The 26,640-nt window shown below is 61.2% G+C and overlaps 1 protein-coding gene across 8 annotated transcripts in view; it reads right to left on the bottom strand.

Moving 5' to 3' along the window:
* Nucleotides 1-23,614, bottom strand: part of MEGF6 (multiple EGF like domains 6) — a 99,349-nt gene extending 75,735 nt beyond the window's left edge. For all 8 annotated transcript variants that reach the window (XR_006344923.1, XR_006344927.1, XR_006344925.1 and 5 more), the window contains exons 1-4: nucleotides 23,347-23,614; nucleotides 19,465-19,599; nucleotides 15,053-15,162; nucleotides 3,877-3,981 (exon numbers count right to left, since the gene is read on the bottom strand). Coding sequence is in view for 1 of the 8 variants with exons in the window: in XM_043923796.1 (XP_043779731.1) it covers nucleotides 3,877-3,981; nucleotides 15,053-15,162; nucleotides 19,465-19,599; nucleotides 23,347-23,462 (466 nt within the window). In the remaining 7 variants the exon portion in view is untranslated. The remainder of the gene's footprint in view (nucleotides 1-3,876; nucleotides 3,982-15,052; nucleotides 15,163-19,464; nucleotides 19,600-23,346) is intronic.
* Nucleotides 23,615-26,640: the final 3,026 nt, after the last annotated feature.

Here is a 26,640-nt window from a genome sequence, read left to right as displayed (position 1 = left end):
TCGGGCTGATGGAACGGATGCTATGATAGGATCCTTGGAGCCCACTTAGGGTTGGGGTACCCGAAGGTGCCAGTCCTCAGGGCAAGGAGGCTGGTGGTTCTGGGGGTGTCCTGATGTCAGGCCACCCCAAAAGAGAGGCCACATGGGCACCACTCACCCATAAAAGCTCAGGCATCCTGTGTTCAGAGACCCCAGGACAAGGGGCCATCCCCACCCTCCCCCGACCCCCATCATCCCTTAGGTCCCTCAGTGGCCAGACCTCTGGGGAGAAAAGGTCACCACCACCCTGCCAGGGCACTCTGCCCCTCCCCTGCACTGACGCCTGGGACCTGCACAAACGTCTCCCCATTCCATCCCCACTAGAGAGAGGAGCTGGAGTCTGGTACGTTACCCTAAGGCCCACAGGCACATCAGGATGACAAAATGCCCAGCCTGGACAGACAGCCGCCCTGGGCCGCACTGCACTGAGGGCCTGTGCTGCCCCAGCCTCCACCCCCAGCTCCAGGCCCCTCCAGCACAAGCTCCCTTTGTGTTCCTGAGGCTCCTGCAGAAAGTCTTCCAGGGAGGGGAGGGGGTGGCGGGCAGAGGTGGGCAGGCAGGCCCAAGGTGAGGGGAGGGGCACCAGGTGGGGGAAGGACTCTTCCTCACCCCTGCTCCCCACCATCAGCAGAGTTCTTTTCTCCCTCCCCTACTCTTTTGTTCAAATGAAAGTATTTGGGAAACCAGAAAAAAATATGGCTTTTATTTTTGAAACTGGAATCAATTATATTTGGGGGTGTTAGTAACATGCCCACCAGTGCCAGGTCACAGGTCTGCCGGCTCCAAACCCAGCATGGAGGGACCGGAAGGGGACGGGGTGGCCCTGCAGGGGGCGCAGGCCTCACAGCAGGTCTGCACACACCCAGCCCTGCACACCAACCCTGCACAAAGGCCCTGCACTCCAGCCCAGTACACCCAGCCCACTCCTGCACACCCAGCTCTGCATACGGACCCTGCACACCAGGTCTGCACACCAGCCCTGTATACCAGCCTTGTACACCAGCCCAGCCCTGTAAACCAGCCCAGTCCTGCACACCCAGCTCTGCACATGGACCCTGCTCAAAGGCCCTGCACACCAGCCCTGTACACCCAGCCTGGTCCTGCACACCCAGCTCTGCACACGGACCCTGCACACCAGGTGGGCACACCAGCCCTGTACACCCAGCCCAGTCCTGCACACCCAGCTCTGCACACGGACCCTGCACACCAGCCTTGTACACCAGCCCAGCCCTGCAAACCAGCCCAGTCCTGCACACCAGCTCCACCCACTCAGCCCTGCACACCCAGCTCTGCACACAGACCCGGCACACCAGGTCTGCACACCAGCCTTGAACACCAGCCCAGCCCTATAAACCAGCCCAGTTCTGCACACCAGCTCTGCCCACTCAGCCCTGTACACCACATCCTGAACACCAAGTCTGCACACCAGATCTCACACCTGCTCTGCACACCAGACATTTCTTCCAGGAGATGGTATCCTAAGAGAAGGCCCAGGGACCACCCTCCAATTTTGTCTACTACAACTGGCCATTCTCCCAGGAAGGCCCCCGACCCTGGAGGGCCACGGGCTGTCACAGGCCAGCCCCCTCACCCCTCCCCATGCAGATGCTCTGGCCTGGGAGGTGGGCAGGGAGGGGTCCTGGGGATCCAGCCCTCTCCTCCCAACCAGATCTCAACAAGGCTCCACCCCCATCAAGGGCAAGCACCGTGACCAGAGATGGCGTGGCCGGAAGGTTCAAGGTGCTCACTGGGCTGGACTGGTCTCCAGTCCCAGCTCTGCTGAGCAGCCAGCAGCAGCTGGACCTCCCTGACACCAGACTCCTATTCCACGAAGCAGATGAGGCTAGGGCTCAAGGGAGTGACGTAGGCAGAGTGTGGGAAGGGACGGGAAGGTGCCCCCACCCCGAGAGGCCATCCCCAAGTGAGCACGGGAGCAGGGCTGCTCTGGAGGCAAAGCCGAGCCTGGAGCCCAGACTCCCAAGAGACCAGCAAGCATGTGAGCCTGTGATCACAGCCCCCTCCCCACCAGGAGCCCAGAAGCTGGTACTGCCCTAGGTGCCCCCCGGCTGGCTGCAGAGCACCTGCTGGATGACGAACCCCCCACCCACCCACCTTACCCCTGCAAGCCATGCACCCTCTGGTACCCAGGAGGCCAAGGGTCAGGTCTCACAGGAAGGGGGTTGCTGCTCAGGACAAAGGGAGCACCCATCAGTGATGTTTAGGGCTGGGTGTCGGAAAGAGTGTCAGGGCAGGAGTGGTGGGAGGACTGATGGCCCCAGAAAGCATGGTGGAAGGGGTGGGGGCTAGAGAAAGGCCGGCCTGGGGGCAGGGGGCAGGTGTCCTGGCTGCTTCCTGAGGATGAGGCCAAGGACAGGCCACACTGCAGAGTCACCTCCTCATCGCCTTCCCTGGGCAGCAGGGACCCCGGGGCTGCTGACTGTCAAGGCACAGACCAGTCCCAGGGACCGCCCCACAGCAGCTCGAGGCCGGATGTCCCTCTCGCCCTGACCACACAGCCCAGCATCTCCACACCCACCCGTGGCTATCAGAAAGACCCTGAGTAGAGGTGACGCATGGCAGCTGGGTCCGTGCACCCCAGCCTGGACCCCAGCCTGCACTGGCGTGGGGTGGAGTCACCTCTGTCCAGCCCACAGAGGTGCTCAGGTCTAAATCCACGTGGAGGCCTGACTGAGGCTTGGAGCCCTGATGGTCCAGGGTACGCGGCAGGACCCCAGCGCCTGGAGGGGAGACAGTGGTCCTCACGCCGTGGCGGGACAGCAGGCCTCCAGCACCCAGAGCCTAGGAAGCAGGACCTTCCGCCTTACAGAGGGCATTCAACGAGCAGTCAGAGCCTCCCGACACTTTCCAACAATGCCAGCACCCCGAGCACCAGTGCCAGGCTCAGAACTCAACCCAGCACCTCCCCAGTACCCCCACTTTCAGCCCCGCTTTGGGGGCACATGCATGTGAATGCACAGGGAACAGCGAGAGCCCGGGGGCCCCCCCTACAAATGGGGGCCCCGATCCCCCACGGTTTCCTGGTTTCCCTCTGGTTGCCTGCTGGCATCCAGAGCCTTAAAGAGCGTCACAGGATATACGCCCCAGCATCTATGGGGAAGAGGCCCCCAACTGCTCAGCAGGAGCAAGTTCAAAGCAGCGGAAATCATCTCAAGCATTTCATTTCGATGGCGGCCGCAGCTCCATGCCCTGTTCCTGTTCCAGCAGGACCCGAGAGCTACACGGTTGGGTAAGAACTCAAACAAAGCAGAGGACCACCAAGGAGACTCACGCCAAGAAATTAGGAGGATGTCTGCAGGTTCTTTGGACAACTTTTCATGCTCTCTTCTGTACTTCTTTATAAAATTTCTATCTCCCTTGCCCCTCACCCCAGTACCTGCTTTAAGCCCATCCACACCCACAGCATCCCCACAGGACATTGTCGGGAGCTGGATTGTCAGCGGGTCAGGCTCCAGTCTGCAGGCGTTAGGGTAGGACCCCATGTCCCCCAGCTGTCAACACGAAGGACACAAGAGCCCCTGGAAGGTGGGGGTATGGCTCAGGGACCCCTGGGACGCACTGCTTTCCAGCTGACCCAAGGACCCTGGTTCATGCCTGTTTGTCTCCATGCCCACTGTCCCCACCCACAGAGGGCGCTATTGGTCGGGGAGGACTCTGATGATGGTGCAGAGGCATCCATGAGAAAGGGGGTCACAGTGTTACCCCTCCTTCCAACACCCTCGGGGGGCTGCAGGGAGCAGGGTCAGGGCACCAGAGACCCCCCACCCCCAACCATCAGAGACTCCCCCGCATGGAGTACCTGGAGGGGGCGCCACTCACCATGCTGACAGCGAGGACCCTGGAAGCCAGGGGGACAGCGGCACGGCTGGGCTGAGCCGGACACGCAGTGGCCGCCGTTAAAGCAGAGGCCGGAGCTGCACACGGCTGTGGAGGGAGGGAGAAGGCATGTGAGGAGGGGCAGGGGCCTGGGGGCACCCCCAGTCCACTGCCAGGATACAAGGTCCCTAAGTCTTCCCACAAGATGAGGCCTCAGGCCTGGATAGGACCTAGACTCTCAACAGACAGGACAGCTCCCCACACCCCCACTGCAGCCCTGGAACCATGTGGGGGACCCGGGGGAGGGTCCCACAGCCAGGCGGGTCACTGGCCCTGCTCTGCCGTCCTGGGTCACACACTGCCAGGTCTGGGTTCGGTGAAGGCCTTCTGGGTGAAGCAAAAAACCCCACTCACTTCAGTGGCACATGAAGGAGTTCCAGGGTACTTTCTGGGGGAGGCCGAGGGGGAGGGGGTCGTGGGAGGAGCGGGGGTAGTGAGGGGTACAGGGGGAGCAGTCCACAGTTGAAGGAGGCTGAGAGCTTGGCTGAGGCCCCCTCCATGCAAAATCGCATCAGTGGAAATGCCCAGGCTGGTCCCACCCCCGAGGAAGGGCAATGCTGGCCCAGGCCTTGGGAGAGCAAGAAGCGAGGGTCCAGGCAGAAGGTCAGGGCTGCGAGCAGCCGGCCTCCCCTGCCTTCTCCAGAGGAGACTCCCTGCTCCCAGACCCTCTCCCCTGGACCCAACCGGTCACCCTGGGGGCAGCTGTGTTTACACCTAAACCCACTGCCTGGGGGTAGCCTAGGGTTACTGAGCCGCCCCCTCCAGCACCAGGCCACGGCATGGAGGAGGCAGCGGCCCGCCCAAGAGGCAGGGGCCCTGGATGGAAGGGCAGGTCCAGTCCCAGCCCCATCACAGAAAGGACCCCACCCAAGGCTGGACCGGCTGCCTCCAGGGGCTTCAGCATGAGTTTTCTTGGCTCTGCAGCCAGCCCCCGCCCACAGCCACACAGGGGAGGGCAAGGCCAGGGCAGGTGGGCGCTGCCCCCATCCCCACAACCCCAACAGCCAGGCCCTGAGTCCAAAGACGTTGGGGTGCTCGCTGGGTGAGTGGACACTCTGAACAGTGGCCTGGACACTCCCCAGGCACCCCTGAGTCCCACCGTGATCCACGGGTCCAGCAGGAGGAGAAGCTGGAGGGTGGGAGACCCCGAGGGGAGGGACGCTGGCCAGACACATTGGTCTGAGCATCCCCCTGGACCAGGCGCTGCCCTTGATGAGGAGACTGGGCTCAGAGACATGCAGCACATGGCCCCAGGTCACAGAGTCACTGAGGAGGGATCAGTCCACGAGGAACCAGCCCAGGACAGATGAGCCCATAGCTTTCTGACTTAGAGTCAGGAGGACTGGCCGAGGGAGACACAGGTCTTTTCAGGGAGCATCTTCTTGCTCCTCTGTCCCATAACGAGGCTGCTGTCCCAGCCCTGGAGGGATCCCTCTTCTTGGGCCACCCTGCCGGGGTCCCAGCTGGGTCTCCTCACACCTGGCAAACTCCCTGAGATTTCTGAAAGGCAGTGGGAGTGGGGGGGCTGGGGGCAAGGCAGTACCACAGGGGAGCAGGAGGAAGCACGTGGTGACCCGGGAACCTGCACAGGTAAGTCCGGGCGTGGGCCAGCCCGGGCCACGTGGCACCAGAGTTCCCACTGCTGAGGGCCCCAAACCTGTGGACCTGGGTGACTTTGTGGAGGAAGGGAAGCCAGCTGTGTTTACTTTCCACATCTTAAAGAAGTTTTCACCATCCTGAAGACCTTCAGCCCCAAACCACCACGATGGGCCACCCCTCCAGTCGTGGAGGAACCAAGTATCCAGGTTGGAGCTCACCCTGGGACTCTGCCCACCCCCAGGAGCCTCTGCAGTTTCTGCCAGGTCCATGCCCAGCCTGGGGGCCCCCACGAACAGCACCCTGCCTGTGCCCACCTCCATGGTCAGTTCTGGAGCTCAGGGGGAGACAGCACCCCACTCCCTGCTCCCACGCCTCCTCCCCTGACCTGGTACACAGCGTCACAGCCACAACGGCTCAGGCCAGAAATGGGGAGCCAGCCTCACTCTCGTCCCAGGTCCAGTCCAAAGCCAGCCTATCGGCTCCACCTCCCATGCACCTGGAGTCCACACTTCTCTCCGTCGCCAGGCTGGACGAAGCCGCCTCTAGTATCCCCTTGGAGTCCTCTCAGCCGGTTCCACTCACCCGCATCCTTTCCCAACGGTGCAGCCATCATGTTCCTTCACAGCAAGAATCGGATCATGGGGCCCTGGGTGAAAACCCTTCTGTGGCTTTCCCATCGACCTGGCACAGAGCCCCTCAGCCACCTGTCAGACCCCGAGAGCTGTGTGCCTGGACAACAGGTCCCTTCCGCAGGGAGCCTCCCCAAAGAAAGAAAGAAAAGAAAGTGAATTTGCTCAGTCGTGTCCGACTCTTTGCGACCCCATGGACGGTAGCCCGCCAGGCTCCTCTGTCCCTGGAATTTTCCAGGCAAGAATACTGGAGCAGGTTGCCATTTCCTTCTCCAGGGGATCTTCCTGATCCAGGGATCGAACCCGGGTCTCCCGTATTGCAGGCAGATGCTTTAATATCTGAGCCACCAAGTAAGCCCCAAGTTTTCCCAAGTCGCCAGGCAAATCAGAGCCCACAGCGCCCCACAGTTTCCAATGCTGCACCTCCCAGTGTACCAGCCCTTCAGACGGGTGACAACTAAGCTCCCACCCAGGCCTGGGCTCCCTGGGAGCAAGGCACAAGCCCGCCTCCAGCACCATCGCCTCCCTTAGTGCCAACCGACACACCCTCACTTAGAAGGCGCTCCATAAACTTTGTTGAATGAAGAGGAAAGAGACAAATAAATGTCAGGCCACGTGAGACGTGAGAGTTATTTGTGGGGAGGCCCTCAGGGGAAGGCAGGCGCTCAGGACCCAGAAGGGATGTCTAGAGCAGTGCATTCTCAGACAGAAAAAAGAAAAGGCTTCACAACAAAGGTGCTCAAAGCTAAAAACAAAGGTGCTCAGAGCACCCAAACTGAGAAGGGTGCTTCTAGCAGCCCCCAGGCTCATAGGATGCTGGAAAGACAGGGTTACCACAGAGAAGCCTGGGACTGGGGGTTCTGGGTGGCATGGGGTAGCGTTGGGCACATCCCCGTGGCAGGATGGGCACCCAGAGCAAAGGGACAGGGCAGCATGGTGGAGCACCCGTGAGTCCCCATCCCTCCCCCGGGTGGGTGGTAGTCAGGGATACCTCCAGGAGCCCCCCCCCACTCCTCCTGCTGTCACTCAACCCCCGCCAAGAGAACTCCCCTACAGGTGAGGAAGACCACAGGTGACAGTCACAGCACAGTTGTGGAAATGGAGCTCGGGAGCCACAGACTGAGGCTTCCTATCAGGACGCTTGCTTTCCTCTACAAGAAAGAGGAACCATGTGTAGGAAGAGCAGGCATGTAGGAAAACAGACCTGTGGGACATGTGGAAAAGAAAAATGTAAAAGCTCCATGCGGTGGCTCACACATGCTCAGTCGTGTCTGACTCTTGCGACCCCATGGACTGTAGCCCACCAGGCTCCTCTGTCTAGGGGATTCTCCATGCAAGAATACTGGAGTGGGTTGCCACTTCCTTCTCCAGGGGATCTTCCCAACTCCGGGATCAAACCCAGGTCTCCTGCATCGACAGACGGATTCATTGCCTGGGAAGCCCATCAGTGGCTCAGACAGATTCATCTATTTGACTAGTGTTTGCTGAGCACCTACTACACGAAGGAAACTATTAATATTACAGACACATGGGATACGTTAATGAACAATTCGATGACCCTTATTCTCACAGAGCTCAAACGCTAGCAGGCAGGGTGTGTGTGTGTGTGTGTGTGTGTGTGTGTGTGTGTGTGTGTGTGTGTTAAATCGCTTCAGTCATGTCCAACTCTTTGCGACCCTGTGGACTATAGCCCATTGGGCTCCTCTGTCCATGGGATTCTCCAGGCAAGAATACTGGAGTGGGTTGCCATGCCCTCCTCCAGGGGATCTTCCCAACCCAGGGATCAAATCCACGTCTCCTGCTTGGCAGGTGGATTCTTTACCATTGCGCCTGCCACCTGGAAAGCCCATACTTTTTAATGAATCTTAGCAGCACCTACTGAATGCCAGGGTGACAGCAGGGGGTCGGCTTGGGGACCCACCCTCATCACTGTCGGCATGGCTGAACCCACAGGACCCTCAGGGACCCCAGGAGGAACTGTCAGAACCCACAAGGATGAGAAACTCAAGAGCAGGTGGAGGTGAGCCGTGGGTAGGGGAGCACCATGGCCACAGGGTTTGCTACTGCCAGGCAGCCACGTCTTCCAAGGCTGGAGGATGCTATCCTCCCTCCTTGGACCCCCGCTGTCTCATCCCACCCCACTCAGATGCCTTCGCAAGGCAAGGCAGCTCAGGTTCTGAAGACCTACATTGAAGTCGCAGCCCTGATACTCAATCTGTCGTTGGAAATGAGGGCTAAGCTCCCTGCCATGTGTCAAATGCAATATCTTCATGGACCCTTCACACTGTCAGAGTGCTGCCCCCACACAATCACCTGGAGCTGAAGATGCACATGGCCCGCAGCAGCTCAGGTCCAGGGCCACCATCTGAACAGAGAGGAGGAACCACCCCACCAGCTTACAGACGGGGAGCTGAGGCTCAGAGACATTGACCAGACCTTTGCCTTGGGGTGAAGCTGGGTGGATCTGCCCACATTCCTAACACCAAAGGCTGGGAGGATCCTTAGTGAGTCCAGTTCCGAGGGGGATCCTGGCCAGGCCCAGGAACGGGAGGACAGAATTGGGGAGCGCAATCCCCGGGGACGGGCACCACGTTCAGGCATCATCTGTGGCATCCTGATGCCAGCCCCTTCCTCTCATCAAGACAGGTGGGGACACCCGGGCCCAGCCAGACTTCAACTCCACTGGCCATGGCGGCCCCAGCCTCACTGTCCCAGGACGAGCTGACCCTGGAAATGGGACTTGGCTGTTCTCTGAGGGCTTGATTTCTGCAAGTTCAGCCCCCGGACCACCACCCTGGACCTAGGCTTGGCTGAGCCTGAGCCTCCTTCCCTCTGCCCCCAGAGGGGCTAGTGGAAACTGGAGTGACCACAGGCAGGACAGGGTGACCCAGGCTGACACCTTTGTTCGGCCTGCCAAGCCACCCACCCACATGCTGAGGTCACCGAAGGCGGTTCTGGAAGCCAGCCCTGCAAGCAAGGGCTCGCCTGCATCCCAGAGACCCCGCAGGGAGGGCTGGCTCAGCTCAAGGTCACGGGCAGGCAGGGTGGCTCCCGTCTTATCGCCCAGGCTGCAGGGTAGCATTTCCTCAGCTTCACCCCAGCCGCTGATTAAGAGCTGCCTGTGTGCAGGCAGGCAGGCGTGGGAACCAACACCCACCTCAAGTTGGCAGTGGTTCAGGAAGGGAGGCCACTTCCCCGGGAGCCTGGGGGACAGAGCCGGCCTGAGCCCTCCTGCCTTGTCCCTCTGACCCTGCTCCTGCCAGCCTTCCACCCGACGCTGGCTGAGGGCTCGGGGCCCAGATCACATGCCCCACCCGACCTCTCCCGCCAGGACCCTTGCTGAAGGGAGGGAGTCACCTCAGCTCCGTGCTGGGCACTCAGGCTCCAAGTGCCCTGCCCTGTGCCTAGACCAGTGCTCACCACACCAGGGGAGAGGGTCGGGTCCCAAAGCCCAGGGCCCAGCTCCCAGAGCCCCCACATGACGGCAGGCCTGGCACAAGCCACATTGACTTTGGGACATTGTGTGTGGTCAACAGAAGTGAGAGGCTGAGGTGCCCTGATGACAGCAGAAGCCCACTGCCCCCTCCAGACCCATCCTGGGCTGCAGGAGGCCCGAGAGCACACCTGGGTGGGGCAGCCTCCTTCCTTGCCCCCACCACGCCCACCTTCCCGAAGGCAGTCGGCAGGGAGGGGCCATGCACCCAGAACCTTCCAGAAGCTGAACTTGGTCCCAGCTGCCCTGGGCGCACGGAGCACTCTGGGCCCCTGGTGATAGGGGCACCTCCGTGTCTCATTGCCCATGCTCCCCATCATATCATGCCCCCGTGAGAGCACACATGTGGGTGTCTGGGCTCCCATGGGAGTGTGAGTTCATGCATGTGAGTGTGCACACACATGTGTGATCATGAGCATGGGTGCACACCTGAGTGAACAGATGTGACTGCCCATGTGAGTAGGTTGCACGTGTGTGAGTAAACCCAGGCACGTGTGTACACATGTGTGTATGTGAGGCTGTGTGGTGAGCTCCTCTGGGTGGGCTGCAGGCCCAAATGTGAGTGTGTGTGTAAACGTGTGCTCGGCACAGGGCCGGGCCAGTCCAAGTGTGATGCATGGTTTGGAGAGACCTGGGGTGCTGGGGACACAGCAGGACAACACGCCCTGCCCCTAGTACCTCAGTCCATACCAGGGACAAGAGAGCCAGCGCACCAGCTCTGTAAGTTCCCCCACTGGGCGCGGGGTGGGTGTAGGGCTGCCATGCTGCAGCCAGAGTGGGAAAGGACAAGTGAAGGCCAGAGAGCGGAAGCTGAGCACCCCCCCAACCTCAGAGGTGGGGGGTACTCAGGGCTGCCTTCCTGCAGCTCCTTCCCTCCAGCCCCAACCAGCCAGGGACCACAGAGGAGGCGGGAGGGAAGAGAGGTCTGCCTGGCAGTTCAAGAGCTGGACACAGGGGTGCCAAGCCAGGCCTTGCCCTGTGGCCCTGGCTGTAGGGGCTGAGGCCACAGGCACAGATCCAGACCCAGGGCTGGGCTCCCGGGGTGGGGACAACGGCTTAGCCCTGCCCAGTTCCCACGGCCTCGAACCTGCCCTTCCCTCTGCAGTGGGGCTCTTCCTTGGGCGCCAGTAAGGCCCAGTACTCACATCACACAGGCCACCACTGCCCTGGACACAGAGGCCTCCTGGACGCCCACTAAGTTAGCACCTCCCATCCGTGGGCCCTTTCCCGCCTCATTTTTCTCTGGAGCATCCCCACTCGCCAGCATGGAAACTTCCTTTCTTCCTTCCTCTCCCTCCACACAGGATGCAAGTTCCAGGAGAATAGGGCCAGAAGCCGCCTCTGCTCGCGGCCCCTCCCACACCCCAGAGCAGTGCCAGGCACCCTGTCAGCCTCTACAGATGCTTGTTGGGAATGGATCACTAACATACTTCCCAGTATGTGCTTTAGGAACACTGTCGTATTACTTTGACTTTTGGCTTCTTTTTTTTCTTCTTTTTTAAAGAAGAAAACACTACACAGCATGTGTCAGCAAACCGCAGTGTACACTACTGTATTAAAGGCTATGACAAGTCCTGCAAAAACAGAACCCACTTAGCTGTACTTGACACAGAGCTTCCTGGACCACAGCATCCCTTTCCCAGAGCTCCTGGCATCCACAGAGCTGGTGCGGTCTCTGGCCCCTCCTCGGGCCCTGCTTCTCCATCCTGCAGCCTCTGATGGACTGAGCCCAGCCCACATGGAGAGAGCTCAAGACGGAGCCAAGGGTGGTCTTCCTAGCATGGTCTTCTCGGCACCCATTCCATCTCAGGGTCCGCACGCAGGGGTCTGAGGGGTTGAACTGCTCCAGGCCAGGCAACTCCTCTGGGCACTCAATAAGGGTGGCCAGGACCCAGGGTGACTGTGGTGGAAACATGGGGAGGGTCCAGCAAAATCTGTCATCTGATTGGGATGGAGGTGCAGTTCAGAGGCCACTGAACAAGAGGATGGGCACCCCAATAGCAGAGCCCATCTGCCCCCCCGGGCACACATGCTTGGGGCCCACAGACCCTGGGGAAGCCCCTGGCCATCAGGCAGCCCCTGCTGGCACTTTTCAGTCACCTCCAGGTCACACCTGCTGCCATCTGGGTCTTGGAGAAATCCCACCGAACACTAGAAGCTTCCTGCTGTCCTCCGGCATGAACACCACGAGGACCTGAGCTTGTCACACACGTGGCCGAGTTTCCAGGTCATATCCGTGGCTGATGGAGGGGGCGGGGCCAGTGGGAGTCAGCATCACAGGGCCCTGCCCCAACCTGCTCACTTCTCAGGGTCCCCCAACTGCAGACAGCCTAGACTGGATACAAGGGAAAGTGCTGAGGAGGCTAGACTGGGGAGATGGTCGGGAAAAAATGGGACAGATAGAAAGGGAGAAAGGGGGAGCGTGGGGGAAAGCCGGAGAAGTGGACCCCAGGGGCCCCTCTGCAGGCCGGGAGGGCCCTTTGCCTCATCACTGGCCCCTCCACTCGCAGGAAATCGGAGGTGACACTGACCCCATCTGCTGGCCTGACGCCTGCTGACCTGTGGCCAAGAGGGGACCAAAGGCAGCCACCCACTCTCACCTGACCCCCGAGGCAGGGCTTCCCCGGGGTTGGGGGCTCTGGCACCTGTAGGGACCCTGGGTCCCCCAACCCCGAGATGGGTGCCTGGTTCGATTCTGCACCTGCCCCAGGGCCCCCCATGAGAGCCCCAGGCGTGAAATGCACAAAGGACACGGGGAAGGCTCTGGCCCCATGAAGCTGGGAAACCAGCCCTGAGCAGCTACAGGCAGAGGGACCCCAGGTGCTCAGCTACAGCATGGGGCAGCTGAGAAAGGCCCTGGCCACCCACCTCTCCCCCTTCTTCCTCCTCCCCCTCCAACTTCCTCCTGCTCTGGCTCCAGTCACTCCACACAACAACAGTGCCCATCTGGCTGGCCTGGTCTGCCCATCCTTATACATCAGGGTCACTTCAGCATCTGCCAGCAGCAGCTGGCCTCCCCATAGACCTGAGTCCCCCACGGGCCTGAGACCCCCACAAACCTGAGATCCCCATGGGCATGTATTGTCCGTAACCCTAACCCAGTCCCCCTGAACTTTCAGTGTTCCAGATCAGCTGAGCATAAACCAAATGAATGAATGGATGAAAAAAATGAATGAGTGTACCAATGAGCTGGTGCTGGGGGCAGGATCCCAGCTCTATCCCTGCTCCTTCATGTGCTGGCCACCCAGACACTGGGGGGACAAGTGAGTGTCCCAAGAGGTCAGATCACAGTGCTCTTCCCAGATAACTAAAGCAAACAGATACGAGCCAGGTATATAAATAAATAAATCCCACCCTAAAACTGAATTTCTAAAAACCAACCAGGAAAGCGAGAGCCTCAAGTTCAAGATACACGTGGGGACCTTGTCCTGTGTCTTCTGGCTGACGTGACAACCTGGACCTCCCGGGCCTGACCCAGCCACCAAGATGCATCCCACCACCCCACCACCCCAGCCCTGCCCCCAACCAGGCTGCCCTGGGAGGGTCCCCGCTGAGACCCCTCCCTGCACTGAGAAGTCCCAAAGGTGGGCCCCTTAGTCCTGGGCTGGTTCAGCAATCCCTGATCCCCAAGTGGTGTGACTGCATCCTCCTCTTGCCAGCCAGTCAGCCAGGGCAGGGCCACCTCGAGCATCCTGGCTGCGGGCACAGGCAGAACCACAGGCCAGGCCCCCCAGGCTGGAGCTGAGACTAGCAGCTCCTGGTGCTGTGGACCCAACCCAATGCTGGCCCCCCGTTCCTGAACGGCCAGCACTGGACCGTCTCTGCAGTGGGCCTCCAGGGGTCTGGACGGCCCTTGGGCCCTCCCACTCCCCTCACCCAGTCCTGGGATGGTCACTCCAAGACACAGGTGACACTGAGGGTCACTGGGCTCCAGATAAGGGGTGCACAGTGGATGACAATTGTGGGACACTGCTGTGCAAGCCTTCACCTGCCCCTTCCCCTGCCCTACCCTGCCCAGAAGTCTCCACCCCAGGCCAGCCACGCGGGTATGCACCCACGTCCCTCCCCATAAACCTAGGGGACGCAGACCAAGACCCCGCTTCCTCTTCCACATAGGTCACCATTGTGATCAGACAGCCACGAGAGGAGGGCTGTCAGAGCTGGACGCTCCCCACACTCCAAGGACCGCTGGCCAGCACCACCTGCCCCCTGCCATCCCCCCAAGGCGCATCTGGTCCTCTCCCCCTGCCCCTTCCTGGAGAGAATTACTCATTTCCTCTCCTGGACAAACATCACCACATCCTCTACTTTCCCCCTCTCCTGCTGGAGTCCACAGAGCGCGTCTGTGGCCCCTGTTTATGGACACCCCCCCCAGGGGCCAGAGGACAGGCGGGGACACGACCCCGGAAGTCTGGTTTCCACCCCAGTCACAGAGCAGCCCACCTGAGGTTAAACCCCACGCCACGGGGAGCCACGAACCTGCCACCCTCCACGGTGCAGCCCAACCTCACCCTGTCTGGATGCCCCGGAGCTGTTTCAGGGGCTGCCCAACCTGTGGGCCAAGCTCTCAGGAGGACGGCTGCCTCCCCCCACCCTGCCAGCTTCACCGACGGGCTCACTTATGCCCACACCCACAGACCAGGAACCCTCCCCCAACACCCCCGGCAGCTGGACTCCAGCCCCACCTGTTCCGTTTACAAAGCAGAGGTTCACAGCCGCCCACTAGGATCAGAACCCGATTCCTGCCCCACCTCTGGGACCCTCAGTGGGGTCCCGTGGGGGGTTGTAGGCTGCCTGTGGTCCTGTGTAGACACCCAGGGGCTGCCCCTCCCCCCACATCCATCAGGACCCTTCTTTCTGAGGGAGGCAAGATTGACATTCTATCCAGCAGAGAGGAGACTGAGGCCCAGGGTGCCCACGAGGTGGCAGGGGGACAGCACGGAGCTCCTCGCCCAGGCCCTGGGCAGAGCAGCAGAGGGATCCGGAGAGCAGGGCGTGCCCACGGGCAGGTGGGCAAGGGGTTCACACTCTATAACACCAACCCCAAGCCAAGCTCAGGGGTGTCTGAGCCCACTGACACCCAGACGTGGCCCTGGGGCCACCCTTGGCCCCCTCCCTGGTGCTGCGCAGATGGCTCCCTGCCCTCCAGCTCTGCACCTCCACGAGCCCCAACTCTCTCCCTCTGCAGCTCCTGCAGCATCGGGCCGGAGAAGCATCACTGGTCCTCCCCTTCAGTTCGTGTGAGCAGTCTCTGGGGAGCAGAGTGGCTGAGCCAGTGGCTCTGAAGTCTCCCCCGCAGCCGTGAGATGCTCCATCGTGTGTGGCAGCAGGACCAACCCCCGGGAGACTGACTGAGGACGTAGCCTCCATGGGGGGAGTGGGGGTGGGGGGCACTCACGGGAGAGGCAGCCCTGGCTCCCTGGCTGCTGGCTCCACCCCGGGCAGCACCGGAACACCGTCTGGGCCTCAGTGGAGTACACCTGCCTGTAGCCCGTGTAGTAGATGGTTCTAGAAGAGAAGGGAGAGGGGAGCGTTACTGCCAAGGGACCGGGCTCCAGGCATTTCTACCCAGTGCTTCTGGCTCTCGCCACACCTCATCTCCCCAACTCCCCCACTGTCCCCGGTTCACAGCCAAGCAGGTCAGAGCACTGAGGTGGGCAGAAGTTCTGCATTCCTGCGGCTGTGCCACATAAATGAGGGGCACTGGGTGGGCACAGCCATCCTGGAACCAGCGACATACCACCCCTTCCCCCTCACCCCCATGGTGGTCCCAGCTCTGAATGACCTTGGGACGGGCATTGTGCCCCTCACGTGGCTCTCATCACCAGGCCAGTCTGTGAGGGTCTGAGGGTCAGACTCAGTGCCCAGCCTAGGAGCAAGAGTGGCCCCTGGGATGACCAAGTGGGCCAAGGTGCCCAGTGCTGGCAAGCTGTGCCCCAGGCTCCCAGCCGACCAGTGCACCAAGGAGCTGGGCAGCGGGCTAGTCCTGGGGTGTCCCCGGGGACGGGCCCCTTCCCCACTAAGGGCTGAGCTGGGGAGGCAGGCCGATGAGGGTCAAGCATCTGTGGGCAGCAGCCGGACCCGAGTGTGCTCAGCACACAGCACTGAGGTCAGAAGGGACAGATGGGAGGGCTTCCTGGAGGAGGGTGCTCTAGAGGCCGGGGTTCCCTGGGTCCAAGGCTGGTTCCTGCTCCAGTGGGACTGCTACGGCCTCACAAAGGCTGAGCAGAGAGGGGCAGAGTCCTCCTTCCAGGAGTTGGAAGCAGGCAGCCGATCCAGCCAGCCTGGGGCCTGGCACAGCGAGTGGCCACAGGAAGGTGGTGCCCACATCAGAGAGAGGCCAGCCTCACCCAAGGGGTAAGGGCCTCCCGTCTGTCCCTACCCCAGATCCACAGGCTGCCCCCTCCACCTGTGCCTCCAGGTCCCTGGAAGCCCAGCCACTCAGGGCCACCCTCTGCCAGTCCAGCCCACCCTCTGCCAGTCCAGCCCAACCTCTGCTCTGTAACATCAGCCCCTACGGCAGGCAGGCTTGGGGGAGTAGTCCAAGAGGGTCTGCCTCCCCCAGGCTAGGACTCCCCTGAAACCATGAGCCTGGAGCAGAAGCTGGAGAGCGGGGTGGCGGGTGCCCTGGTCCTACTCAGCCCATCAGACTGTCCCCCATCCCCAGCGCTCCTCCTTCCAGCTGCACCCCAACTCCTGCATCCCATCTGGAGACTTCTGTGTTTGCTGCTCAAGAGAGTGGGCTTTAACAACCTAAGCAAGGATCTGCTGCACCCCACCCACCTTCCCGGGGAGCCACCCCAACTCCCCGCTTCAGCCCCCAGCCCAGACGACAGAGTGGAGTAGCAGGAGAGCAAAGGACAACCCCAAGCCCACCCTGCGTGAGCGACCTCCAGGCACAGCACCCCACCCCGCTGCTGTCTGCAGGACTGCTGCCCGGGGCCTGGCCTCGGTGGGTCAAGGGCCCTTGGGGCATCTGGAGGCGTGGGGGCTTGGGCTGCCATCTCCATGTCAGGGAAACAACACCCCCTGCACTGCCTGGCTTGCTCTTCTCAGCCCTCGGGAGCGGTGGGAAGCTCCTGGTCACCAAGGGGACCTGGACCCCTCAAACCAACCAGGGCCGCTTCCCGGAAGCGTGAGCACGTGCACATGACTGTGTACACACATCTCAGGGGAGTCTGCAAAACGCCACTTTGGCAGGACATGAAACCACTTGCCTGGAGAGAGGCCTACCACGGCGCGGACAATGTCTGGCAAAGCAGACAGACCCTTCCGCCGTAAATATTTACCAGCTCCCTGGGCTACGTGCTGCTCCTCCCAGTGACCGGGCTGGTCAGCCACCCTCCCCGATGGCCCCTAAGGCTAGTGACCCTTGGAAACAGCGGGTCAGACTGCAGCCCCTGCTGCAGCTCACATGGGACACCTCGCATGGGACAGTCACATGGGCCCCAGCCATGGCCAGGAGCCAGTTTTTGCAAGGCCAGGGTGGATGGGGGACAAGGCTACCAGGCTGATATCCACTCCTCACCTTGTGTGGTCCCCGAGAAGCCCAGGCTCCAGTGCAGCTGGGCAGGGGAGGGGCCCAGTGGGGGCCCACGTGTGAGCTCCATGCTCGAGCATCCTCTCCCTCCTCACCTGTTCCTTCGTGCCCCTGGGGGGGGGGCGCACAGCCCAAGCTCCCCCACCCTGGGGCAGCCTGTGTTGGGTTTGTTGGGGAAATGCTCACTGGGGGGACATGAGCAAGACCCCTCGTCCAGTCTCTCAGGTGTCATCAGAGCCTCGCCTGCTCTGGGCCAGGACGCAGACCCGTGCCACCCCACCCAGCCCTGCCAAGGCCATGCACCCACCAGCCCAGGAATCAGACACAACCGTCACTGTGGCTGCAGGAGAAATGGTGGCCACCACAAAGCTGTAACATGTGTGGCCTGGCCCGTGGCTGGTCACGTAAGAGTGGACCAAGGAGGGCTGGACACTGGTCCAGCGAAGGGGAGGGAGGGCTGGGAGCTCAACACGGTAAAGTCAGCGGTTCTGTGGGATCTTACAGGAGTGGGCCAGCCATGAAAGCCTCCTCAACACTGGCCACAGCCTCCACGGCCACGGGAGGGCCAGCTGGACGATGCATTTGGGAAACCTTCCACAGCTGGCCTGGAGGCCTCGGCCACGAGCATCGTGGGAGGGAACAAGACACATTAACAAGGCCGGGAGCCCTCCAGAGTCAAAATGAGGCTGGGACCCCCATATACCCTCGGCACCGACCCCAGGAAACCCTGCAAGCCACTGACTGCCGTGGGCACCGAGGTGGGAGGCGACCACGCTCACCTGGAGTGAGACAGCCCAACAGAGGAAGCTGCACCCTGGCTTCAGCCCAGAGCCAGACAGACGGGACAGCAGCCGCCACAGAGCCAGGGGCCCACACTTCTCCCTCAGAACCTGGAGGTGGCCCTGCTGGGTTTCAGGGGGTAGGGTCCCAGACACCGGGCTGGGCAGTGCCAGGAAAGGATCCAGAGCCCCTCCTGAGCCTTCCCAGGAAACCGGGACCCAGAACATGGACCCCCAACATGGGCTGCACACGGCCAGGCAGCTCGGCCCCCCAGCAGACGGACGTTCCCCAGCAGTGCCCAGGCACTCCTCCAGGAAGCTGAGGCACCAGTCACCTTGAAAACCCTGCACCCGCCCTGCCCAGGCCAGCCCGGAGAAATGTCCAGTCACAGGAGCCTCCCCAGCATGGCCACCCACCCACCCTCCAGCCCAGGGACCACAGGGCTTCTGGCTGCTTCCAAAATAGCGCTCTTTCCCCGCAAGCTGTGGGGGGTGGGGGGGTGCAGCTGATGTGACCTCATTCCTGTTTTACAAACACACCTACACCCACACACACGTGGGGCCAGGACAGACTAAGAGATGCACGTCTCTGGGGAAACAACAGGCTAACTTCCCCTTGGCTGGCAGGGCCCAGCCTCGGCCCTCCTGACCCCAGGGCGGGACCGTCATGATAGAGCGGCTGTCCTTGCCTCCACCTGCCCCGTCCTCTCAGCTCAGCTTCCACAGCTCACCCTCTCCAGATGCTGTGAGGGCCCTGGGAGGGAGACGAACCGCCCGCAGCTGAGAACCACAGTGAAAACTGCACAGCACAGATGTGATAGGACAGCAAACATTTAAAACAAAGGTCACGCCCCTGCTTCCCGGGGCAGACCCAGCAGGTGCACGTCCTGAAGACCTAGCCCAAGACCTAGCCGAGAGGCTGGATGGCACACCTCCTCGGAGGAGGGAGGGACGGAAGGCCCTCCTCACCCCGCCCCACCCAGCTCTGCAATCAGGCAGATTCCAGAACCTGCCAAAGAGGAGAGGTAGGCAAAGGCACTCCCTCTGCTTGATTTGGAAATAAAATCTTGAGTAATAGAGGTTTCACACGGGCTTGGGGGCAGGCAGCAGCCGCTTGCAGGCGGGACCTCGGCAGGCTGAGCGCCCCGCTTTCACCCTTCTGCATGGATGGCCAGCACCTCTCCCTGCAGGGTCCCTCCTCCCCCTCACAGGCCCACTCACCACGGGGTCGCCCACACCCACCAGGCCCCAGGTGGCCGCTAAGCAGGGGTGTACAGTCTGGGAATAGCCTCCTTGGTGGCCACACACCAAGGGCAGTGTCAGGGGCCTTGACCTCAGATGTGAGGCACTGGTGGGGTGGGGGGGGGCCCTGTGCCCTGGGACCAGGACAACCCCTCCCTGGCCACACTGCCCCCTCCCTGCACTCCATGCTGCTCTGGGGGTGAGCCAAACCCTGACCCCCACATGGGGCCTCGGGACCCCTGCACGTACCTGCGCTCGTGGCTGACACACCAGGCCTGCCGCCCGCAACCCGGCCTCCACACGGGCACTGTGCGGCTGAAGGCCCGCACGCAGGGCTGGCGGCGGCCCACCAGGGTCAGCTCCTGCTCCGCACACACGTGGGGCCTGGGACAGAGACAGACGGTCAGCACCCCCATCACCAACTCCAACCTCCCTGCAAGCTCGCTCTCAGGGATCCAGCTGTCCAGACCTGAGGCCAGGCCCCAGGTGAGAGCACCCAGCCCAGTGCCCACCCCAGGCCTGCACAGGCCCGGACTCGAGGGCATGGAACATTCAGGAAAAAAAGGATGCACAGGGCTGCCTCTGAGCCTCCCCCTCAAACCTCAGCCACATGGGCAGCTGCTGACCAGCGGGATGACCACAACGAGGCGGCACGGCAGTCCTTCAGGCACATCTACTCTGGTCACTCTCCCGTCCACTGCCCCCTGTCCCTGCCCTCCGAGGCCCCTGCGTTCGTGACCCTGGTTCCCGAGGCCGGCAGGCAGGCCGCCTGGCTACTGCATGCTGAAAACCATTCAAGGGAGGAGGGGCGAGCCTGGAACGACTTTCTCCTCTGGGAAGTTTCCCGCACCTCAGAAGCACAAGCAGAGCTGGCTTTTCCATTTGGAAAGAGGGAGGAAGTGGGGTGGGAGAGGGAGGGCGGAGGGGGAAACAAAGAAGCAGGTGGGAGGAGGCATAGAAAAGACTCCTGACGTTGGGGAGCAGGGCAGGCAGGAGTCTATGATCGGGCCCCTCTGCTCCTGAAATGAACCCACTGCCCATCTGGGGGAAGGGAGGTGCTTCCTCAACAGCGAAGTGAGCAGAGCTTGGTAGCGGGCGGTGCTCATCCCAGCGTGGGCCATCTGCTCCCTAGGACAGAGCGGGGCTCCTGGAGCTGCAGGTGACGGTGGGCGTGAGATACATCCCCCTGGGGTGGGCAGTTCCTGGACCCCAAGGCGCCAGCGTGAAGAGGTGAGGATGAAACCGGGACCTGAGGCCAGGGAGCCAACCGTGCACACGCAGCTGGGGAATCCTGACTGCACACACCCCCGGGTTTAGGAGGGGGCTGGGTTGCTGAGATGTCTCTCTGTCCTGTCTGTTTTAACAGGCTCCATTTTTAGTGGCCTCCTGGCTTGGGTGCAGTATGCAGGAGGGCACGCTCAGCGCTCTGAGGTTGGACGAGCCCAGATCCAGCGTCCCATGGACGCTGTGACCCAGGCAGACCACCCTCAGACACCCAGGTCCTCCCACCTGAAAAATGGACAAAAGATCGCAATGCCAAGCTCATGCCCAGCACCAAACACACAGCCTGGCCTGGCATGGGGCAGCTAGTGCCCCTTTCCTGCCCTTTCCCTCCACCCAGCACGGCCTCTGCCCCCAGGAAAGGCAGACAGGCAGGGCCCAGTGACTGGGAGCTGCTCACAGGCCACTGAAAGTACAGTTCAGCTTTCAAGCTCCCTGACCAGTGAGCAGGGGCCTTCGAATGGCCGGAGGAAGCCTCAGCGAATGGGGGCCATGCAGTGCTCAGGGCCAGTGGGTTCAGGAATCACTTGTAAGCGGGGACTTGAGCTTGGAGGGCCTGTCCCTCTCCAGGTGGGAGGGGTCAGTCTAATGAGCTGATTCTGGAATACTGGATATTTTCCTAGCACAGCTGTCCGGAGGACTCCAGCCCCAGGGAAGCAGGGTTGTGAGAAGATGCCTCCTCTGAGCTTTGCAGCCGCGGGCTGAGGTAGGTCAGAGCTCCCCGTGCCCAGACACTGCTCCCACAGCCCTGTCTTGACCAGCCCAGCACACTGTCAGCAGTCAGCCCAGGCCCTGGGGAGAAAGACCAGCATCTTTCCGCAGCAGAAGAGGCTCACTTCGGAGATGTAAGTAAATAAATAAGTGTTGGCTGGTTTGGAATCTGGACCCGTCGGCCAGCAAGAGCCAAAGGATCAACCACATCACCCCTGCAGGTCCCCAGGGTCCTGGAGACACCAGTCAGTGGGAGCCCCCCTCAGAGTATCCTCCCGCCTCACCTTCCCACAGGCCCACCAGGGGGGTGTTGAGCCAGCCAGGGAGGGTGGAGCTGCCCGTGAAGGGAAGTGACACAGGTGCTAGGACCTTCTGGGGCCCTCACTGCTCTACAGGCCCCCCTTTTGGGGTGCAGGCAGCAAGGAGCCAATCCTGGGGCCTCCAAGAGCCCACTGGCTCCTGCCTCCTTTCTGGGCAGAATGAGCTGCAGGATGGGCCCGTTCACAAGGTTTCTCAGAAGTCTAGCAAAAGAGCACCCCACTCATTCAGCCAGCCAGCACGCCCACTGCGGCCCCACCGAGCGTCTGGGAAGGTGGCAGGTGCTTACAGCCACGACCAGGAAGGTCTGCTCCCAGGCAGCAAGGAACTCAGCATGACAGGGGGCATCTGAGAGTGGAGTGGCTGCGCCCCAGGACACAGGCCCCTGAGGACAGCCACCCCCCACACACTGGTGGGAGGCTCCCCAGGAGGAGGACTGGTGGGTGGGGCCTTGAAGGGTCTGCAGAGCAGAGGTGAGGGGAGGTGAGGGGCGGAGGTGAGGGGAGGTGAGGGGCGGGGAGGAGGCTTTGGGAAAAGTGGGCCGGAGGAAGTCTGAACTCCCCTGCAGTCCCCTGCCCGCTGGGAGAAAGCCCTCCCCAGCCTGGGTGAGCCCTGGCTGAATGGGCACACCTCAAAGGACAGGCTCACTCCCCGGGGCCAGGGAAGGGCGACCTGCGGTCCCCACCAGCCCACTGGGGCAGAAGGCCCTCTTAAGAGCAGAGTCCTCTGTGTTCAGCATCCACCCTGACCAGCATCCAGGGATTCTGGGGAGCCTGGGCCAACCACGTGAAGAGCAGGTAGGCTGAGCGGCGGAATGGCCCCGTGTTCATCCCTTCTGAAGCCACCACTTCCCCTGGACAAACTAAACTCCCTGGGGTCACAGCAAAGAGCGATGTCGGGGGAGAAGTCACGTGGAGAGTTGGGGCTCAGGCCCCAGACCTGCTCCTTTAAAAGGCCACAGAGAAATCTTCTTTCTTGGAGTAAAGCAAGACCCCGGGGTCCTGGGGGCATAGACTTGCCCCCTCCCCAGCTCTGCCTGGAAGCCAGGTGCACCCAGCCCTCAGGGCAGGCAGAGCCCCGCACAGGAAGCCCCTGCCCAGGCCCCTCGCCATCCCCCTGCAGCCCCTCAGCAGCCTTTCCAAGCTCCGAGGGCCCCAGGCCCAATACCCTGCAAAGAGCGCAGGGGCGCCAGCAGGCCCTCCCCCCACCCTCCTCCTCCAGATCGGCTCACTTCGCACCAGTTTTCCTCTGAGGCCAACACAAGGATCGATTTGCTGTTTAAAAGAGACCGCTAAACGGCCCGCTGGGGAATCATCTTTCAAAATTAAATTCATCTCGGCTGGCTCCCTGACCCTCTCTTCCTGCCCATTCTGTAACTGAATTCCTTCTCCTCTCTCCCAGCCCCAAAGCCCGCGTATTTAACACAGAAACCAAGCCCAAGCGGCCCCCTGTCTGGGCACAGGACCCCGGCCCCAGGAGACAGGCTCTGGAAGGAAGTGGGCACGGGCTGCTTCCTCTTAGCCTTCTCCAACCTGCCCGGCCAGACCTGCCCAGACTCCCTCACCTCGCGGGGCGCCGATTCCTCCCAACGTGCAAACTCGCAGTCAGAGTTCAGGCAGACGAGGAAGGGGAAAGGGAGAGGCCGGGTGGCCCCACCACGGAGGCTCCCCCAGACCCAACCCCCGACCCTTGTCTCTTAACCTCCCCCTCCCCAGTTAAGGCAAAGAGCCCATGGTTCTTAAGGGCCCCGGGGGAAAGCTGCCGAAGACTCGGGGTCTCTGGACATCCCGCCAGCCTCCCGCGCCCGCTCAGGCTACTCACATGCCCGGTTGCAGGCGGAGCGGGACGCCGGCGCCCGAGGACACTGCAGGGAGCAGCAGCACCAGGGCCAGGGCCACCGCGCGCCCCGCCGCCCCCGCCTCCGGAAGGAAAGGCATCGTGCCCGCGGCGCCGCGCCGGGTCCCTCCTACGGTCCCGCGCTCACAGGCGGCCCAGGCGGGCGCTCGGAGCCGCCTCCTCCACGTGCAGCATGACCCGGGGAACTCGGCGGGCGCAGCTACAGGTGCCGCGCCCGGTCCCGCCGAGCGCGAGATCGCCGCAGGTGGGCAGGGCCCCGGTTTCGAGCCCGCGCCGGAGGACAACGCGGAGTCCTGTGCGCCGGAATGCGTCCAGCCAGACACCCGCCCCGGCGCGGGGAGCCCAGTGCATGCCGAGCCCTGCAAGGGAGAGGCCCACCTCCGCCACGCCCCCTGCTCCGACCCCAGCCCCGACTCCACCCACCGCCGGGACAGACCCGATCCCTCCTACCCCGGCCTCGCCCCGCCCCCGGCACGCCCCCGGGCCCGGACCCCGGCCCACAGCCCGTCCCCGCCCAGACGCTCCGCCCCCTGGCCCGCAGCCCCGCCCACAACCCGCCTAGGTCCTCGCCCCCAGCCCCTGCTGCCCACTTGAGCTTCCCACTCCTCTCCGGCTCAAAGTCCCAGGTTCCGTGCGATTCGGGAGACCAAGGGCCGGAGCACCAGAGATCTCGCCCCTCACCCCCTGGGAAGGCAGTCCTCCAGGACGCCGGACCCCAGCCCCTGTTATCCTCGAGGCGGGGGGTATGTCTCTGTCGGGCCAGTCCCACTGCCACCCTCCTGCACAAATGGGGAGACTAAGGTCAGAGCGCAAGCAGCACCCCCTAAGTCGCCCCTAATAAACTGCAGATCCTGGAACTGGACAGGGCGAGCTGTCTCTGGGACCTTCACTATACCTGTGCATCTAAGAAAACCACTGGATTACGGACAGTAGAGAGAAGTCCGGCCAGTCCAGTGGCCCCTTAGGGTGTCTGGGTCAACACGCCCAGACGGTGGTTTATCTCCTTCTGGACACTGGACGCCCAAGGTCAAGATGCTGACTCTCTGGGTTCCTGGGGAGGCCTTCTTCCTGGCCTACAGAGACTGCTTCCTGGTGTGAGCTTGCCTGGGGGGCAAAGGGGTGAGAGAGACAGCAGCTTTGGTGTCTGCTTCTTAGAAGAAGCCAGACACTTGGGGCCAGGGCCCCACCCCATAACCTCATTTAACTTTAGTCACCCTCCTTGGGCTTCCCTGGTGGCTCAGCTGATAAAGAATCCTCCTGCAATGCGGGAGACCTGGGTTCCATCCCTGGGTTGGGAAGAACACCTAGAGAAGGGAAAGGCTACCCACTCTAGTATTCTGGCCTGGAGAGTTCCATGGACTGTATTGTCAATGGGGTCTCAAAGTCAGACACGACTGAGGAACTTTCACTTTCACCTCCTTAAAGGCCGGTCTCCATATACAGTCACATTGAGGAGTAGGGCTTCAACCTATGGATAAGCAGAGACATTACTTTGCCTAGAGAGGTCCATGTAGTCAAAGCTATGGTTTTTCCAGTAGTCATGTATCAATGTGAAAGCTGGACCATAAAGAGGGAAGAGTGCTGAAAAATTGATGCTTTTGAACTGTGGTGTTAGAGAAGACTCTTGAGAGTCCTTTGGACTGCAAGGAGATCAAACCAGTCAATCAATCATAAAGAAAATCAACCCTGAATATTCATTGGAAGGACTGATGCTGAGGCTGAAACTCCAATACTTTGGCCCCCTGATGGGAAGAGCTGACTCATTGGCAAAGACCCTGATGCAGGGAAAGATTGAGGGCAGGAGAAGGGGATGACAAAGGATGAGATGGTTGGATGGCATCACCAACTCAATGGACATTAGTTTGAGCAAGCTCCAGGAGATAGTGAAGGACAGAGAAGCCTGGCATGCTACAGTCCATGGGGTCAGAAAGAGTTGGACACAACTGAGCGACTGAACAAAAAAACAGTTCAGTCCACAGCAGGGTGATTTCACCATCCTCTGAGACCCCAAACACAAGTCAGTGCCCCTAGCCAGTGATGCCCCAGACATGGTCCCATGTGCCCTCTGCTCAACCTCACCCCCACCCCCACTGGCATCCCAGTGGCAGGACTGGTCCACCCCAGGGCCCATGCTCCTTCTGGGCTCCCTGACACCTGGTATCTTGAGAGCCTGCCCTAAGACAGCCCTCAAGTTCCCGAGTGAATGTGAGGCCCTGCCTGGGGCCCTCCCCATCAGAGAGTTCCTGGTGGTCCACCTGCTGTCCACCTTCAAAGGCCTGGCCCCCCCTCCCCTCCAGAGCTGCACTTGGCACGAAACAGCTGGATAAGTGTGTGCTGAGTGAGTGAGCAGCTTCACGTGTTCACCATCTCCTCCAGGGACCCCATCCCAGCCCCCTCAACATGGGCTGAGGGGGCTGCATCCTTTCAGAACATTCTCCGGCTACTCAGAGGAGGGAGGAAAGAATCTGGGTGGGTTAATCTGTGGGTTAAAATGGAGGCTGCTGACAGGGAGGCTCCCCAAGTGTGATGGGCCCTAAAACAAATAAGATGGGTCCTTCTTTAAGAAAAGTTTTGGGACTTCCCTGGTGGCTCAGTGGTAAAGAATCCACCTGTCAATGCAGGAGACACAGGTTCGATCCCTGGTCTGAGAAGATCTCACATACCATGGAGCAACCAAGCCCATGTGCCACGACTGTTGAGCCTGTGCTCTTGAGCCCACGCACTGCAACTACTGAAGCCTGTGTGCCTAGAGCCCGAGCTCTGCAACAAGAGAAGCCACTGCAATGAGAAGCCCAGGCACTGCAACTAGAGAGTAGACTCCACTCGTTGCAACTAGAGAAAAAATCCACGCAGCAACGAAGACCCAGTGCAGCCCAAGAGTAAAATGAATATGTAAAATATTCATGATAAAAATAAAAAATAATGATAAAATAAGAAAAGTTATGTGAAAATAAATTATTTTGCTAATTTGATGAAAATACATGACCTATGCTCACATCCCAGCCCCCTTCCTGCCCTTAACTTGGAAGGGCCCCTGAAGCATAAATGTTTGGGGATCATTATAATCCACATCTACTCACCCCACTGTCGCTGGCACCAAGTTCAGTTGCCAGGCAGGAGGGGAAGGGGACAACAGAGGATGAGATGGTTGAATGGCATCACTGACTCGATGGACATGAGTTTGAGCAAGCTCTAGGAGTCGGTGATGGACAGGAAAGCCTGGCGTGCTGCAGTCCATGGGGTCACAAAGAGTTGGAC

Source organism: Cervus elaphus, chromosome 14, assembly GCF_910594005.1.
Source record: "Cervus elaphus chromosome 14, mCerEla1.1, whole genome shotgun sequence".
In the NCBI taxonomy this organism is placed as follows: domain Eukaryota; kingdom Metazoa; phylum Chordata; class Mammalia; order Artiodactyla; family Cervidae; genus Cervus; species Cervus elaphus.
Note: the sequence above shows the minus strand (reverse complement) of the source record. Positions and strands in the feature narration are given on the sequence as shown.